Source organism: Myxocyprinus asiaticus, chromosome 13 (assembly GCF_019703515.2).
Source record: "Myxocyprinus asiaticus isolate MX2 ecotype Aquarium Trade chromosome 13, UBuf_Myxa_2, whole genome shotgun sequence".
Lineage (NCBI taxonomy): Eukaryota > Metazoa > Chordata > Actinopteri > Cypriniformes > Catostomidae > Myxocyprinus > Myxocyprinus asiaticus.
In genome coordinates, this window is record NC_059356.1 from 3038954 (window position 1) to 3059115 (window position 20162).

General features: G+C 36.8%; 1 protein-coding gene across 1 annotated transcript; it reads left to right on the forward strand.

The window, feature by feature from the left end:
* Positions 1 to 1549: 1549 nt before the first annotated feature.
* Positions 1550 to 18906, forward strand: LOC127450358 (5-hydroxytryptamine receptor 3A-like). Its single transcript, XM_051714423.1, has 10 exons — positions 1550 to 2036; positions 2344 to 2406; positions 4819 to 4985; positions 5078 to 5122; positions 5709 to 5812; positions 6295 to 6464; positions 6900 to 7024; positions 10736 to 10946; positions 12285 to 12449; positions 15868 to 18906. Exons 2-10 carry the CDS (start codon positions 2352 to 2354, stop codon positions 16134 to 16136), a joined length of 1311 nt encoding a protein of 436 aa, XP_051570383.1. The 5' UTR covers positions 1550 to 2036; positions 2344 to 2351; the 3' UTR covers positions 16137 to 18906.
* The last annotated feature ends 1256 nt before the right edge of the window (positions 18907 to 20162 follow it).

Below are 20162 nucleotides of genomic sequence, written 5' to 3' on the forward strand. Positions count from 1 at the left end.
GCTGCCCTCATACCCGTAGGTAGAAGGAACGAGGTGGGGAGCTGCTGGGGTGGCTTTCTATCTTACGAAAGCAAGCCGCGACTGCAACATTGCCATGGTCATGTTCTTGCAATGAGTGCATGATCCATCCATGAACGCTGTCTCCGCGTGGGTCGCACCCAGACACGAAAGACAGCGATCGTGACCATCAGAAGTTGAGAGATAACGACCGCAACCAGGAATAACACACAAACAGAAAGTCATCTTTAAAAAGACGCGTCTTTAAAAAGACGTTCCGTGTGTGACGCTCTTTTAGAGAAATATACTCTTTTAGAGAAATATACTCTCTTATTTCTGCCGAAGCGACCAGGGGTGTTCTCTGCAGTGCACCAGTGCAGAGGAGGGAGAAGCCGCTGAAATGCGCAGTCAGATCCAGCAGAGGTGAATGAACAGTCAGCTCAGTAAACATCGACCGTTCGGCTCCGAAGAGAAAATCTGAATGAGTCGTTGCATACCAGCTCCTTTTATACCCATATGTCCGGGAGAGTGGTGTGCAAATACCACTCGCCAATTTTCATTGGCCTTTTATCAAAGACCAGAGGTGTCTTGGGCTCCCAAGAGTGACGCCTAGTGTCACTACATCGACACAACGTTGAGTGAGTGACAGATAGGGAACCATTTTTTTTTTTTTTTCAAAAGCCTGCATTTAGATCCTTGGCCTCTCATCTCTGCAAACGTTATAGAAACCATTCTCAGCTGGGGGAGCAAGATCCCTTCTGGCTAAAAAATAAGTGGCTAAAAAAATTAATATGTGTAGCTAATGTGTTATGTGTAGCTCAAATTGTATTTGACAGCCAGTTGTGTCTTAAAAAATTTCAAAGTGGAAGTAATAAATCCTGTTCAATCATTTGTTACATCATCATTTTGATACATAACAAGATACAACAGAACATATTATTTTTATTCTTTTCTAATTGTATTAAAAATGCTTTGGAAAATTTGACACTATCTAGACATTTTGTAGATCCATTTGTGATAGATATAAGTGCTGGATCGCTAAAGACCCGAGTATGTAATAATGTTTGGTGAAACATAGAAGCATTCCAGGGTAAAAAATCAACTGCATAGGACAAACAACATATAAAATGATTAACATTATTTAACAGGCTGAATAGGAAAATTGACAATTTTGTAAATGCATTAAACAACAGCAAAAATCTCCAAAACAAAAAACAAAATAACCCTCCCCCCCCAAAATTTTTTATTTTTTATTTTTTATTGTGGAGTTTGTCTGGACACAAAGATATTGAAAACGTTTTCTTGATAAGCTTATTTATTTTGCTGGGATAATTATACTTGATTAAATGGTACGTTTTTATTTTATTTTATTTATTTTTTTGTTGTTTTTATAAATGTTGTCTGTGATATCATGTTTTACATATTCACAAAATAATTTTATGCCCTGTCACAGCTGAGGTTTTGTAATGCTGACATGTTATTTATTGTGGGTTTATTATTTGTAATTAGTGTATACTGATACGAAAATAATTTCAGGTGGAGCTGTATCATATTAGGACAAGGTAAGGTCATCCTTTCATAAATCTGTTGCCTCTCTTTACCATAAAAACTAATGAAACCTGTGGTGGAAGTGTTTGCTAATGTATAGTGATTGTTCTCATAAATGAGCTTCTGCATGTCCTTTGTGAGCAGCGCATAATGGTCCTCTATTCAACCAAGGATGCTAGTGATTAAAGTTCTGCTGTGAGATGTTTTTGTACTCATATCAATACAATGATTGCTGAAACCTAAGCTTAACAAAACTCATAACAAGACATGCCCACACAAAATATGAGATCAAATTTATTACTCGTAGCTGGTTAAAATATGAGCTCAATCTATTTTGTTTGTTTTACATAATACCATTCATGTGGTTTTCAATCTGTGAGCCTTTAAAAGGGCCAAATGATTTTCTCTTCGAAACTATAAAAAGCCCCATCTGAAGTTTGTGGAATTTGTACGCCGAAGAGTTTGATCATTTTCAGCACATGCGAGTAAAGGTAAAGTTCATCAGTGTTGTATTACTTGCTTGACTACTGTGTAAATGGATAAACTGTACAGAGGAGTGCTAAATTCCACTAGTGAAAATGCTTCTTTTTTATCATTTAATCAATATTTTCATTATTAGTCTTTTACAAGCATAACAATTTGAGTAAATGGTTTTTGGTGTGTGCCAAAAACATGTAATTTGTATCAAATTATATGAGTACAGGAATAAAGAAACATTTACACTTGTTGACTTTTGCACCCCACAGTAGACATATTTACATATGTAAGAGTTAACTTGCTTATTTTTTATCTTTGTAGGGTCTAAAATGGTTCTTAAACACAAGATCACATTGTTGCTGCTCATCTTCACATCTTTGATTGGTAAACTATTTTTCTAGCTGAACTAATTACACCTCTTTCTGTACTCCAAAAAATGTTTTAGCCTATTTTTTTATTATTATTATTATTATTATTATTTTCTAGATTTAAATTTAATTCCAAAATTCTATCAAATTGAAATGTCATTTTATTTAACATGATTAAATTAATAAACCTTAAAATATATATATATTTTTTAAAGATTACTCAATTCAGTAATTTTTTTATGAAACTGAAATGTGTTAATTTAAAAAAAAAAAAAAATCCAGTGTGTAATTTAAACATTACGTGGTTACGATAATTCCAATTCACATAAATAATGAGTCTTTTTAAAAGGAAGTTTGAGTTTAATTTCTGTAGCTGAATACACTATTTCAGGTTGCTAATCAGTGAAGCACATTAGTGATATTGATTATGTTAACTCCTTTGTGAGATTTTCTTGCTAAATGGCACCTGCCACACAGTGTATTTGCACTCTAATAGTCTGAGGGAAACACAGAAATTGAAGTGGAGAGTTGAGAGAAAGGTTTGATATGGGTAAAATTAACCATGGTTTTACTATAGTAATACTGTAGTTGCCATATTTTTTTGGGGAAGCCATAGTTTTAATGCAATTAACCACGATTTAACTACAGTAATATGTTTTTAATTTAGTAACCATGTTTAATTATTTGATTACTATGATTTTACTACAAAATACTATGGTGACACTATGGTTACTGTAGTAAATGGTTAATTTTTGTATGAGAAGGTTATGATTAGGTTTAGTGGTCGGGTTTATGTAGTGTGTCTGTAGGACTCTAAATAAACACAATAAACATGCTGTAGTGATTCCACTTTACTTTGTGTTGGTATTTAACCCTTGTGCGACCATCGGGACATTTTTGTCTTTTTCATTTTTGTCTGATCATTTTGGCTGTGTTAATGCCAACGGCATCAATTTAGCCAAAGGTGTGTATTTTTGGGGGAATTTTGATATTTCAACCTCAGTTCCTACAATACTTCTATAATACACTGTGTAGACAAAATAGTTTCACTCAGGACCTTAAGGACAAATATGTCCCCATTGAAACCCATTAAAACTGCAATATTTGATCCCAGTGCCATTAAAGCATAAAATCATGAATTCTATGATATTATGCTTTCATTCTGGAGCCCTGGCTTCAAATATTATCCACCAGAAGGCACTATTTTTCTCATGTTTAGCCTATGGAGCAAATACATGCTTTTTCCCTATTTTCTGTTCGCTGTATTAATACTGCAGGCCAATTGAATAAATGATGCAGCTAAAATTGAATGGGTGTGTTGGTATGGATGTCAGAGTTATACACATATAATTAAGAAATTTGTGTGTGTGTGCGTAAAACAACAGTGGCATTATGTACACAAACTGTAGTTATAAATGTAGTCAAATGGTAGTTATGATCAGGACTGATGTTGGTTAAAGTCAGTGAAAGTGGAAAATAATATTAATATATAATATTTTTATAGCAGTTTTTTGATGTGGACATTTTTGTCCTCTAAGGTACTGAGTGTAAGTTTTTTTTAATTGTTTTTTTTTTTTTTTATCTGACTGCACAAAAAATAATAATGCATCAAAATCAGTGTTGTTGCTAATTATTGGTAAATGGTCTGCACTTATAATGCTTTTTTTAACCTTAGTGGTTACAAAGTGCTTCACACTGTGACTCATTCACCCATTCATGCACACACTCATGCTCCAGTGATGGCAGAGCTGCCATGCAAGGTGCTAGCCTGCCATTGGGAGCAACTTGGGGTTCAGTGTCTTGCCCAAGGACACTTTGGCATGTGGAGTCATGTGGGCCAGGAACTGAACTGCCAAACCTGTGATTAGTGACCAACCTTCTCTACCACCTGAGCCACGGCTAATCGTTGACATATACCAGACTGTGATAATCCCAAAAAAAAAAAAAAAAACTTTCCCCTTAGCATTTAGTATATGGAAAATAATAAAAATGTTTTTTTTTTTTTTTTTTTTCATAAAAACAACAGTAGCATTATATATGTATATATATATATATATATATATATATATATATAAACTGGCATTTAAAGGGTTAAAATCCTGAAAAATGAATTAATATTTGGTAGTTATGATCAGGACTAATGTTGTTTTAAAAAAAAAAAAACTAATTGAAAGTGGAAAATAATATGAATATATAACATTATTATGTCAGTTTTTTGACATGGACATTTTTGTCCTCTAAGGACCTCTGAGTAACTTTTTTTAAATTGATGCACAAGGGTTAATTAGGGGTGCAAATAGCATCTAACACTATTTGCACTTAGTATCCAAATTTATAACATTTGATACTGACTAATATTTTCTCTAATGGAGTTATGGCTTCTAAATCTGTTTCTTTCTTTCTTTTTAACGTTAATCTGGTCTTACAGAACTGACTAGTGGAAATTCAACAATGTCAATGATCGGCGACAGAGGCTGTGATCAGCGATGTCTGGCACAAGCTCTGATTGAAAAAGAACTACTGAGTGCGCCACAGGGTGATAACTGCACCATCGTAGTAAACATCACTTCAATACAATATGAGACACTGTCTTTTGTAAGTGACACTGTCTTCATCATCTTCTATATATGTTCAAAAAATACAAATATCTACACAACTTTCTCATCTTTCAGTCACCATTTTTTTAGGATACAAAGGTCATGCAAATGACCAGCCGTATCAAGGTTAACATGGTGAGTAGATATATTTTTGAATTAAATATGATTACAAAATGTCACCAACATCTCCACAGATATCAGTTGCTTGGCACACCGGTCAATTATATAGTTTAACAGTCATTGCACACACATATTTTAAGGCAAAATGCTGCGATTGATCAATCACAAATATTCCAGAGAGCTGTGTAATTCACTGTAAAAAGTGGTAACCTGCAGTTGTTAGCTTAAGGAACTTTCTATCTGATCTAACCATTCAAATTTGTTTGTTGGTGTAACCTAATGTGTTCAGGTTGAGTCAATGATATTTAATAATATTTTGGTGTTGAATAAAGTTTACTTAGATGTTTCCACTTGAAATATTTATGTTAACATTTTCTTTTATTTAATATACAGTAAAATCATAATCTAGTAATGAAAGCCTGTTCCTTTTACTAAATGCTGCTGGACAGATTCATAATAGTATAATTGTTGTGAAAATAGTAAATATATAATAATCATAGTATCATCATAGTAAAATATATACTAATAATAGTCTTATTATAGTAATAGCAGAAAATAAAGAAAAGGTTTAGACTTAGGCTGACTGTATTTTCTCCCATAGGAATGGAAGGATCCTGATCTTGGGTGGCAAAGGAATTATAGCTTTCCAACAATTGTCATGCCGGTTGAGAAAATCTGGATTCCTGGGATTGTTTTGGACAATGCGTGAGTTGAACTCAAAACTTCTGAAGCACAGATTTATTCTGTTCATTGACTTGAGCAGCATTTCACATCTTATTGATAATGTTGGAGACATGCATGTACAATGACTGATTATACCATCTGGTTCAATCTGACCTCATTTTTGGTTTGGCTGACATACATTGTCAGAAATTAGCTTTTTTTAAATTAAGGAGCAATAAAGGCAGTTAATTTTCAGGGGCATTTTAATTTCACATTAAACACATTAAATTCTTACAAGACTCATATTAAAGCTTAAGGTCACTATGGTGTCTGCAGAGGCACCAAACTAGAGTATCCTAGAATGGAATATCATTAAATATATCAAAGGTAGATGACAGATTAAAAAAAAAAGGAATTCACTTAAGTGACATTTTCACTTCTACATTTCAAATATCCAAGGCTTTATTTTAATTTTTGGCCTTTCTGACCCTGCTGAGATGCCATATTCTCTCCCCTCTCCTCAGAATAGACACATCTATGGAGCCGTACACTAATGATGTGCAGGTGAGGAGGGATGGCACTGTGGATCATTCAGTTGTCTTGTTCACCACAGTGAGCTGTGAAATCAACCTTTTCAACTACCCCTTTGTGAATGGAGAATGTCCTGTGGCCATCAATGGATGGAGCCAGAAAGGTAAGATTAAAAAGCAATGAAACTGCTCAATGAGGACACTAAGACATTACAGCATTTTCTGTGAAGCTGCTTTGAAATTATGTGTATTGTGAAAAGCGCTATAGTCTACAAAAATGAAAACTATACCAAACAACTTGACTTGATAATTGCCATTGTATGGCAATAGCTGTATGGATTATTCAAGAATGTCAATTTTTGTGTTCCATTAAAGAAAATAACAGCAAACAGTGTTAAAATAACAGTGTTTGGAACAACACAAAAGGAGGTAAATGATGGCAGAATTGTCATTTTTCAGTCAACTGTCTCTTTAATTATAAAGCAAATTTTGATATTTTGTTGTTAACTGTAGAATTTTTACTGAATATAACATTGAGACTCCGGAAATTATATCTGAATAACATTTGTCTATATGCTCTCTTGTTTGCATTGATCTAGCTTGTGCACTCACACTCCAGATCGCTGATAACGTATCTCTGGTTGGGGGTTCTCGAGGAGAGTGGCAGACTATGAGTGTCACCAAAGTTTCAGATGTGGCACAACCAGATCGCAGTTATCTCCGTGTAACAGAATTATTCCATTTTAAACTTCTGATGTAGAGTAGTTTGGAGAGATTGTCAGTGGCCATGTTTACACCTGTTATTAAAGGGATAGTTCTCACACTCATGCCATCCCAGATGTGTATAACTTTCTTTCTTCTGCAGAACACAAATTAAGGTTTTTAGAACAACATTTCAGCTTTGTAGGTCCATACAATGACACTGAATGGTGACCAGAACTTTGAAGCTCCAAAAAGCACATAAAAGCAGTATAAAAGGAATCCATAAGACTCCAGCCACTCGGCGTCTGTCGGCGGCACCCAGCTACAACTCCGGAGACTGCTCAAATTTCTGCTGTGACACAGAACGCAACTTGCATATTTTCCATTAAAATCGACCCAAATCATTATCAAAGGACATCGATTATTTACTCTAGCATTGTTCATTCTTGAAGAAGGGAAAAACATTGGTAACTTTTGTGTGTACTGTCTGCCACCTGAACCGCATCGACATGCCCTTTGTTTGATACCTGTGCTGTGTCCTAGCCGCGACGCAGCGTGGTGCTTCTAGTCTGGTGTGCGACTGCCTTAACTTGTGTGTGCATTCCTTGTTGCCATAGAAAATAACTGTCAGCTGAGCCAGTTGTAGTTTCAGTTGCGGCTTTGAAGAAGACTTTGAATTCTACGTTGGCAACAAAATTCCTTGTGTGATTTTAATGCAAATAATAAGCAACAAACGTTGTTCATTAGAATCTATTTTGAAACATTGTTTTCTTCTAATAAACAAAATGAAGCGATCTGAAGTGATCTGGGGCCGGTTGCATAAACAGCCAGTAACTTAAGACTACGTTTAACAATTAGTCTGACTAACTAAAGATGCCAGAGAAAGCCTGTTGCACAAAACAAGCTCACAGCTGTCTTTATTAAATAAGTCTAATTTGCATTGCAGGAAACGTAAGACGCTAGCTGACACACAATACACTATGCTCTTACAATATGCACTCAGCCATGTTATGTATGAATTTAAAAGTGTAGAATCTTGCCAAATGCAACACTTAACGGTTTTTACTCCACAGAAGTATTCACTGTTTAACAGCTGATGGAAGTAAATATTGAAATGCATGTGACGCGCTGCCGCTAACTTTTGCATATAAGCCAACCTCAGTTCAACACTTGTATCTTAAATAACATACAAAGCGGTAAATCATTCCACTCACATTTGTAAGGTGCTGTTTTTACTGACGTTTCACTAGTTGCGACATTCTTCATTATTTACAATTGTTTTGTCAGACCAGCAATGCAGCCAGGTAACTTCGCCACTTCCGTTATGTAAGCCACGAGTGCTGAGTGCATGAAGTGTTCAATATTTCACACTCCGTTTTGACTGTTGAAGAAGTGCATCATCCAGGTACTTGTAGTACCTTCTTTTTGTTGCATTTTAACATACTACTCGCACTACTTACACTTCAAAACTGACGTAGAAGAGGGCAGAAATGTGCAGTTTGGGATGTTTGGTTAAACAAGATGGCCAACAGTGGGCACTAAAAATCTTCATTTACTGAAAATATCAGCATACTAGAAGAATAAAATGCTTCAAAATGTATTATTACAACCATTTAAGTGATTTTGATGCAAACAATAAACAATACAAAGGAATTTTGTTACCATCGTTGGAGTCATAGTCTTCTACAAAGTCTCAATTTAAGCCCCTTTTAGCCCTCAACTTAATGGTGCTTTCACATCATGTCCGAATTACCGTAATTGCGAGATTCCAATTTGTTAAAACCGTTCACATCTTCGAACTAATTAAACGCTGAATACTCAGAATCATATGAAAGTTCCAACTTGACAGTTGTGATGTCATTAAGTGATTGGTTTTGAGTGAGAACAGTCTGAAAACGAACTCCTTTTTCACTATACATCTTGCCATTGCAGTCTCGAGGCACTATCGTGATTTCAAGCTCAATTATGCTTCCTTGTGTTTGAAGCATGTGCAAACCGCAAGATGCCGCTAATGCCGAGTTTACACTACAAGATTTTAGGCCTGATTTTCACTCGCTGACAGTTTTGTGGAGATCGCTGACAAAAGCCCGGAATCATAGGCAAATCAGAGCTCGCTCCCATGAGCGACAAACACAATGTATGAATTATCAAAGATGGGATCTGAGAGAAGCACCGATGCATCGCCGATGTCAGCGAGATATCTAGCATGTTAAATATCTGGACCTGTCTGCGATTCCAAATCGTGCAATATGAAATGTGTTTTGACTGAATACAACTGCAGCGTTGACCTACAGCCAAAGAGTGAGCAACAAACGGGGCACGGAAAGTTTCAGTAGGAGGAGTCCTGATGTACCTGCAACAGAACATCAACTAGCATGGCTGCGGTATCAAGAAAGTCTCATTGGACCAAAGAAATGGAGTTAAAATTTGTGGAACATTGGCAGGAGCACCAGTGCCTATCTGATGTTTCCTCTGAACTGTACCACAACTGGGTGGAGAAAGAGAAGAGTTGGAGAGAAATTGCCAATTCTCTTGGACAGTCAGGTAAGCAAATAGGTAGATATTTCAGTAGGAGGTACTTTTTCATATTGTAACCAATAAAATATATGATGGCTTTACACATTATGTAAAGGCGATTAAAAACATACACATCATATTCTGAAATGCATAACATATGATCATGCATCTGTTTTCGTATCTCGTATCACTTCTCGTGTGTACTCTGTTGTGAAACTTAATTTGGAGTCCAGGCAGAGTCGTCGGGGATTCATCAATAGTGAAATGTTTTGTAATGTGTTCACCCCTGTCACCGATTCCTCGTGTAATTTGAAAACCCTACGACTTCCATGACAAGACAGACAGTTGTGTAATATGAATGATACCACAATCCGACGTCTTTGAAAGTCGTGTAGTGTGTAGGAGGCATAAGAAGTGTAAATCGAGCTTGAAATCATGATCACCAAGGAGACTGCTGATGTCATGATTTATAGTGAAAAAGGAGTTACATTTTGGTCTGTTCTCACACAAAACCAATTAGACTGCTTCAGAAGACATTGATTCAACCACTGGAATCGTATGGATTACTTTTGTGCTGCCTTTAAGTGTGTTTTGAGCTTCAAAAGGTCTGAACAGCATTCACTTGCATTGTATGGAACTTCAGAGCTGAAATATTCTTCTAAAAATCTTAATTTGTGTTCTGTAGAAGAAAGAAAGTCAACACATCTGGGATGGCATGAGGGTGAGTAAATGATGAGAGAATTTTCATTTTGGGGGGAACCATTCCTTTAACTTGTGGTTCTGATATGCGTTTCCTGTGACCACTTGTGTTTGGATTTCAAGGGGAGGGTCAGTACATCAGAGTCATGATGATAAAGTGCAGAAAAAAGAATCAGGCATGCAACAGGATGAACTAGCATTTGCACTACAAATGTCATGATCTCACACGTTTTTATTTTTTTTTACTACCTCATTGTGGTTTCAGTAATTACATCTGTATTTAGCGCTATCCACTTCTCAGTGGATCACCTGAAATGGATGTTAATACCAGGTGTAAACAGAGTCACTGATCTCTGAAAATATAAATGATTGCATATCTAGACTGACTTGCAGTGACTGATGGCTTTCATGCATTGGGAACTGTAAGCATAAATATTTAGTTTATAAAACAGGTGTTTCTCTTTATTTGTTCGCAGACAGTTAGCACATTACTTAATTCATTTTGATGTCTGAACAGGTCAAACTGTCTATCAACCCCTTCGGTGCTTTTGTGACCATGATTCTGCCCAGTGGACTGATATTGCTGGCCGACCTGGTGAGCTTCGCTCTGCCATTTGAAGGAGGAGAACGCAACTCTTTTAAGGTCACATTGGTCCTGAGCTTTACCATGTTCCTCCTCATCTTAAATGACCACCTGCCTAACGGCGGCAACTGCAGCCCTCTGCTCCGTGAGTGAAAATGGCAACATGAGAGAACAAAGCATTGCCACTGCTGTGTTTATGCAGTCTGTCCCTAATTGAAAAATCCTAAAATATTTGAACTTATCCAAAAGGAACAAATCTAGCATAATACCTTGCCAAAAAGATTAGAATAGCCAGTCACCAGTATGTTGTGTTTAGGATGCACGTATGCCGGTGTCCCCACCAAGCTTTCAAACTAGTTTAACCAGCGAGACTTCTATGCCGTTGTTTTTGTGTCAAAATTCGGTGTGCACAAGGATATACAGTATTTTGAGTGCTGGAAATGGTATTTTGCATGTGTGTGAACCCAGTTTTGCAAAGCAATGTATTGTTGTACAAAGAAGAGGTCATTTTGAACAAATGAAAATACAGTTTTGAATATCTGAATGTGTGCTAATGTCCACATTTGGACAGAATTCTGATGTTTATGTAACTCCATAGTTTCTTGTGTCTGCAAGATCTAACTCACTCTCACACCCACTCTGCATGCACTCGTCACAGCGTTACAATTTGCCAGAATTTCAGCATGTCCTGTAGTGATTAGCAATATGATTGGTGATCAAGCCAGCCAATCAGAATTTACCTCCTCATCTCTGATTGGATCTCCGAAATTGTGACCCATTGTAACCAGGGCTTGACATTAACACCCGCCCACCTGCCAAATGTGGGTAGATCACAGCAGTAGCATTTAACTTTGTACTCTTACTAGCTACTTTTGCAGGCGAAGTTTTCAAGGTTCTGCATTGAACATTCGGTGAATGTCAGGCCATTGAAGCAAATTGAATTATCTCGTGTTCAGCGCTTTATAAGCACTAAATATGCTTCCCATCTGACACGCATCTGGACGGGGCGAATGAAGTGTGGTTTTGCATGAACCATCTTAAGACACACGCACACATCAGATTGCTCCAGAGAAAGGATAGCACCGAGCCAATCACTTACACGATTTAACCAGGCTTCCCTCGATATTGAGGTGCAGACCACAAAACTTTAAGTGCAGTCACATTTATCTTTGCATGGTGAAAGTCTGTGGGCAAAGAAGGCCTGGGCGGTTGTTGAGCGAGTGTAAAACTAGCAAAAAACTTATTGCCATCAAAATGATTTGTACACATCTGTATCCTGTAAAAGTCATGGAAAAGTCATGTAAATTCATTGGTCAAAAAGGGTGGGATCGCTGAGCCTGTTTTTATGAGAAGATTATTTTAAGCAGGCTATCTACAGAAATTATTTAGCTGTTTTAACAGCATAATTTAATAAATGCTAGCACTGTTTTAACAGACTAAATCATCACACACCATATATTTTGCTCTGTATTTTGTTCCATAGATTATCACTTTAGCTTCTGTCTGGTGTGTTTGGTGCTGAGTATGCTGATGTCTATAGTGCTCACACGTCTGTCAGTAGATGCCAGTATTTTGCCATGCAGACGCTCAAAGGTTCATCCTTCTAACAGCACCAAAACTCAAAATGACAGCCTGGATCAAGTGAAAGGTAAATGATTACTGCAAACAAAAGGGGCTGTCTTACATTTTATTATGCTGATGTAAAGTGTTATGATTAAGTATTGAAACAAACAAAAAAGTAAAAACATTAAAGGTGAAAAGTGTAACACTGTGGCTATGTCTACATTAATCTGGATGCATTTGAAAACAGCGTTTTCATTTTTGAAACGCTCACCATCCACGCTGCTGTTTTCAAGTGTTTTCTAAAAGTTGCTCATCCACACTGAAATGTATGAAAATGCTTAAATCCCCTTACTGCGCATGCAAAAAATCTCGTTGCATGTACAGTCTGAAACACAGTTGTCCTCGTGTTCCATCGCCGGACGCCAATTCCGAGTTAAAACGTCCCTTTGCTTTTGAAAGAATGCAGTGTGAATGTTGTACAAAGTAACATTTATCTTTAACAGCACTATCAAAGTGAATATCAGGCACAACAACACCGCTATAACATGGGCCGCAATCTTGATTGTTTTGGTTGAATGAATCACATGACTGCATCACATGACAACAAATACATCATTGTTTTCAGATATCTCCATTTTCCCAGTCCACACTACAAAGATGGCATTTTCAAATGTATTCACTTGGGATAGCGTTTTCAAAAAGCTCTGTTTTCGCTGACAAAAACGCCTTCTCAGTGTGGACGGAAGGCCAAAACATAGTAAAAAAGATGCATTTTCAAACTAAAACGCATTAGTGTGGACGTGGCCTGTGGCTCTGTTTGTTTGAGCATCCTGATGAGCCCGACAGATAACCCATGAGATGTTTTGACCAATGGCAGACAGGAAAATGTAAGAGGTACCTGTTTGAAAACAGTCCGGGGGAATTCACTGAAGAAATTGTGCGATTCAGAAAACAAAACGCCCTTAATATACTTTGTCTGTTAATATTAAAATAGCCAGCGGTATTCAGTTAAAGTTTTTTAAAGCCTTTCTTTACTTGTCCTGCAAATATTGTGAATGTGCACACTGGAGTGCATGCAGATAATCATTGGTGAATGCAGTCTGTCTTGCAGTCCACAGTTCGAATGCTGAATCACAACTATATGTAGAACCAAACATAGTCAGAATGTTGCATGTACTGTATATGGGATCAAAATCCCGTCAAAAGTATTGCGGTTTCGGATCCAAAAATAATAAGCGTGAATAAAAAACGAATAAGCGCAGATAAAAAAACAAGCGCAAAAATAAATAAAAAGCACAGATCAAAATAATTAGCGCAGATCAAAAAATAACAAGCATGAATCAAAAATATATCAACACATTTAAAATATGCTGCAAAAAAAAAAAAAAAAAAAAACTACAGAAAAAATTAAAGCAAAGTCATCAGAATTGCAAATAAAATAATGTTTTCCTTGGTTATATTACTGTTTTTTGTGCTCTCTGACATTTTTGCTCATATTAAAAAATAAAATTGTACGCTTATGCTGTATTTTTCTTTGCTTTTGTTTCCAAGTTCTGTGCTTGATTTTCCAAAACTTGTGAATAGAGTTTCATGTAAATCAGGGGGCGTTTTGCTTCCCCATTGGTCCACTAGTTCTTGATCGACAGCTCCTCCTCTAGCCAATCATTCGAAGAGGGGAGGTGACGTCACTCCATTGCAACTCCGATGGCTGCTGCTCAATCGCACGATGGTAGATGAAGATGGTTAACCGTCAGTTGGCAAATCCTGGACAATCACAGGTAATTGAATATAACTATATCATTTGTGGTTGATAGATATGCTGCTTGTGTCTGTTTTTAGGACTTTAGCTTAGGTGTAATGAAGACTGGACTTCTGTAATTTGTTGCCTCTTCTGTGAGCAAAGAATTGATGGATCGCTTTAGTTTGTTTTGATGATTTCAATAAACATTTTGTTTATATTCACAGGCAGTGCTAAGTGCTAATCATATACATATGCCTCAAGAGGTAATGCGGAGTCTTTCAAACCTTTGCTATATTCTTAGTGATCGTCTGGAGACAAGATGTGCCTCATCAATTGTTCAGCATGAAATGGCTGGACAAATGGGACGCCCCAAACTCCGCATTACCTCTTGAGGCATTTGTATATGATTTGTGTGAGACGTAATCAAAATCATGCCATTTGTACATACAAAATATAAATAATCCAGGTCTAGAGGCAGCACTGCATGGCTTCCTGCAGTCATGACAAAAGCCTCTCTAAGAGCAACCTTAGCACTGCCTGTGAATATAAACAAAATGTTTATTGAAATCATCAAAACAAACTAAAGCGATCCATCAATTCATTGCTCACAGAAGAGGCAACAAATGACAGAAGTCCAGTCTTCATTACACCTAAGCTAAAGTCCTAAAAACAGACACAAGCAGCATATCTATCAACCACAAATGATATAGTTATATTCAATTACCTGTGATTGTCCAGGATTTGCCAACTGACGGTTAACCATCTTCATCTACCATCGTGCGATTGAGCAGCAGCCGTCGGAGTCGCATTGGAGTGACGTCACCTCCCCTCTTCAAATGATTGGCTAGAGGAGGAGCTGTCGGTCAAGAACTAGTGGATCAATGGGGACGCAAAACGCCCCCAGATTTACATGAAACTCTACTCACAAGTTTTGGAAAACCAACTGCAGAAAAATACAGCTTAAGCATACAAAAAAAATTAAAATATCAGCAGAACTGTCAGAGAGCACAAAAAACAGTAATATAACCAAGGAAAACATGATTTTGACTTCTATTTTTTTTTTTTTTTTTTTTGCAGCATATTTTAAATGTGTTGATATTTTTGATTCATGCTTGTTATTTTTTGATCTGCGCTCATTATTTTGATCTGTGCTTTTTATTTATTTTTGCGCTTATTTTTTTATTCACGCTTATTATTTTGATTCACGCATATTATTTTTGGATCCGTGACCGCAACACTTTTGACTGGATTTTGATCCTGTACATGTGCAGGTTCAGTGTTTCACAAATTCACGAAATAAATGAGACACATTGTTTTTAACCTTGAAGTAAAGAGGATAAAAGCATTTTAAGCATTTTGCATGAATGCACATGAGAAGATAAGAATGGACCATGGCTAACTTATTTATGACCACTGAGTGTTTTACTCACCACTGAGCATTTTTAAACTCACAGCTCAGTGATGTCATAGCCTTTGCAGTGTGTTGTTAAATTCACAGCTGTGTTTTGTGAAGAATGTGCTTTGATGTATCAGGCTGCGCAGCGGTTTCATCAAAATTAAGGTTAGTGGATAGTGAATGAGATGCAGATTTTTGTGCTGAATTACCATGTGCTCCAAGTGGAACAACTGTTTAATGAATTCACCACTAATTATTTTCGGAATTCTGTTTGGAGACGCTAGTGACACAGAAATTACACTCTTCACCTTCAACTGATTTAGATTATCATTGCAATAATAAATGTTATATGGTGTGTATTAACAGATACTGGTTCAGAGATTTCTTTACTCCAGAAAATAGTCAATGTTTTGGAGGATATGGATAAAGGAGACGATGAGAAGGAGAGTAACATGGCTTTCGCATACCTCATGGACAAATTCTGTTTTGCCTTTTTTGTAAGCGTTTACATCATTTATGCCATAATTATCATTGGTATCACCCGAACAGACATCTGTAAGGTTAATAATCTAGACTTTTGGGATGATTCTAAGGCTACAGATTACTCCTATGACTACTCATTCTACTACTACTAATATCCAATATACTATCCTTCACTTCACTGTTTCAATTGATCCTCTCAGCTGGGGGCGTTTTTTTGTTGTTTTTTTTTTGGTGTGTGTGAATATAACCTGTATTACCTAGCAAATTGTACAAGATAATAATCTGAATAATGTATAAAGGGTACAGTTCATACAGTTGAAATTTACATACAATTAGGTTGAAGTCATTTAAATACATTTTTTAACCACTCCACAGATTTAGTATTAGCAAACTATAGTTTTGGACATCTACTTTGTGCATGATACGAGTACAGGCCGAAACATACTTCACGCAAGTACGCAAATGTAGATGTGAGCGCTTGGCCAATGCATGGCCAACGCGTGGTCCCATTGTACATTACGTGCGCTCTTGCATTGCTCTGGCGGTTACAAACCTCAGACCACGAGGGCAATAGATTTTTTTTAGGTGTGACCACGAAACCGATGCTGCATCTGAAACTAGGAAAATGCTGCCTTCGTAGGCTGTATATGGTGGCAGGATGAAAATAATGTGCTTTTCAAACTGTTCAGAGACCAGCAAGTCAGCTGCCTATGTTTTCGGATGCAGCCGGATGTGGTACATGAGTCGATAGTTCAGGAGTGGGGAAGAACAAGTTCGTTTGAATGGACTGGGGATAAAAGGTTGTATATATTTTTTAGAAAAGATTAAACTCAAATTGCTGCCCGAGTCCGCCATGACAGTTGTTGATTGATAGAAGAAAAACGCCCCTTGCGGCAGTGCTGAGAATGCAGCGTGAGCTTGCGTAGTAAGGTGCGTTTGCGTTCATGTACTTGCGTAGAGTATGTTTGGGCCTTAATTTTTCCAACAATTGTTACAGACAGATTGTTTCAATTTTAATTGACTATATCACAATTCCAGTGGGTCAGAAGTTTACATACACTAAGTTAACTGTGCCTTTAAGCAACTTGGAAAATTCCAGAAAATGATGTCAAGCCTTTAGACAATTAGCCAATTAGCTTCTGACAGGAGGTGTACTGAATTGGAGGTGTACCTGTGGATGTATTTTAAGGCCTACCTTCAAACTCAGTGCCTCTTTGCTTGACATTATGGGAAAATCAAAAGAAATCACCCAAGATCTCAGAAAAAAACTGTGGACCTCCACAAGTCTGGTTCATCCTTGGGAGCAATTTCCAAATGGCTGAAGTTACCACGTTCATCTGTACAAACAATTGTACGCAAGTATAAACACCATGGGACCACACAGCCATCATACCGCTCAGAAAGGAGACGCATCCTGTCTGCTAGAGATGAACATAGTTTGGTGCGAAAAGTCCAAATCTATCCCAGAACAACAGCACAGGACCTTGTGAAGATGCTGGAGGAAACAGGTAGACAAGTATCTATCTCCACAGGAAAAAAAGGCCTATATCGACATAACCTGAAAGGTTGCTCAGCAAGGAAGAAGCCACTGCTCCGAAACCACCACAAAAAAGCCAGACTACAGTTTGCAAGTGCACATGGGGACAAAGATCTTACTTTTTGGAGAAATTTCCTCTGGTCTGATGAAATAAAAATGGAAAGTTTTGGCCATAATGACCATCATTAATTTTGGAGGGAAAAGGGTGATGCTTGCAAGCCGAAGAACACCATCCCAACCGTGAAGCATGGGGGTGACAGTATCATGTTGTGGGGGTGCTTTGCTGCATGAGGGACTGGTGCACTTCACAAAATAGATGGCATCATAAGGAAGGAAAATATATGGATATATTGAAGCAACATCTCAAGACATCAGCCAGGAAGTTAAAGCTCAGTCGCAAATGGGTCTTCTAAATGGACAATGACCTCAAGCATACCTCCAAAGTTGTAGCAAAATGGCTTAAGGACAACAAAGTCAAGGTTTTTGAGTGGCCATCACAAAGCCCTGACCTCAATCTGATAGAAAATTTGTGGGCAGAACTGAAAAAGCGTGTGCGAGCAAGGAGGCCTACAAACCTGACTCGGTTACACCAGTTCTGTCTGGAGGAATGGGCCAAAATTCCAGCAACTTATTGTGAGAAGCTTGTGGAAGGCTACCCAAAACGTTTGACCCAAATTAAACAATTTAAAGGCAATGCTACCAAATACTAACAAACTGTATGTAAACTTCTGACCCACTGGGAATGTGATGAAAGAAATAAAAGCTGAAATAATTATTATTAAATTATTTTGAAATTTCACATTCTTAAAATAAAGTAGTGATCCTAACTGACTTAAGACAGGTGATGTTTTTTACGATTAAATGTCAGGAATTGTGAAAAACTGAGTTTAAATGTATTTGGCTAAGGTGTATGTAGACTTCTGACTTCAACTGTATATAAAATACTGATTTATTTATAAAAACATCAATATAATGTCTTAAGTGCATGAATACCTACAGAATATATTGTACAAAATACTCATTGGCTATGTGGTTACACTATACATAGATATCCAAACAAAACTAAATAAATAGCTCATGTTGATTTTTTGATTTAATTAGTTGATATTCACTAATTCAATCCACACACTTTCTGTATGTTATGGAGATTTTAATTGTATTAATCTGCAATATTGATATAGCAACTGTAATGAATAATCAAAATATGAATTTTAACAACAACAAAAGATATTATTTTGATGTCCATTTGTGTCCCCATAACTTACTACTGGTACAATTAAAGTTAACATGAAATCAAAACAGATCCTATTTATTTTCTTAATATACAGTATGTTCCTGATGTTATTGTGAACAATATGTCAGTGCACATTGTTCTAAATGAATAAAAGAAGCTAAAAAGACTGCTGTGAATGGAATGTTTTTCTTGCTAAAAATAGCAAAATCTAATGGAAATATTTCTCTTAATTTTCTCCATACAAATTAATGGGTATTTATTGTAATTGGCATTTGTTTTAGTCCACGAGCAGTCGAGGTTTCCATGCTGGTATCTATGGGAGATATTAATGTTATATAAAAAGATTTCATGTTCAATTTCTTAAAATCTGAAAATCTAAATAGATAGAACACATTAAGCTGAAATTTACAAAAAGAAAGCATGAGGATTTTCAATACTACTTTGTACACCATAGATACAATAATAAAAGATTTTAAAAGTGCAATCAATCATTTTTTCCCCTCATGTTTCGCTGGACGATATGGCATTCATCTTTGATTTATACTAACCCTAAAGGGTGTAGATGCCACATCTGACAAAAACAGAAGTTATTAGTCTAATAACATCAGCAAAACATTATATACTCAATCTCTACTCAATCCACAAACATAAGCTAAATCATAATTCTTACTATTCATAATAATTACTGTTTTTTTTCTTCTATTTAACAGTTTACATATATAGATATATCCTTGGATGAACTGGGACAAACAGTGGGGCATCAGTGTCAGAGTGGGGTTATAGAGTGTTTCGGGCCATCAGACACCCTCGCCCAGGTGACCGAGCAAGGGTTGATCAGACCCCAGCTTGAGTCCCAACAGCACTGGTCCACAGGTCCCCCCTCTTTATCCAGAGCCATCTGGAGACTCTTTCAGTAGCCTAAGTGGTCGTTCTTATGGCTCTCATCTTTTTGGCTCCCGAAGCGCACTTAAGCAGTCAATTTGGGATGGACTTCAAAGACTTTGTCACTAATCTTACAGTTCATACAAAATATCATAGATAACTAATATTGGCATTATATTCCTGCTGTTTTGCCAGAGGAAGAATGAAGAACGAAGACTTTAAAAAGCCCATATTATGCTAATTTACAGGTTCATGATATTATTTTGGGGGTCTACTAGAAGAGGTTTACATGCTTTAATGTTCAAAAAATACATTATTAATCTCATACTGTACATTTCTGCTAAACCTATTTTCACCTCTGATTTAGGTCCTCTCTCTTTAAAGGCCCCCTTTCCGAAAAGCCCAGTCTGCTCTGATTGGTCAGCTGGCCTAGTCTGTTGTGATTGGTCAACCACGTAGAGCGTGTGTCGGAAATGTAATGGCCCTTACAATAACTGAGTTTCAGGCTTCCTTAACAGCTGTAAA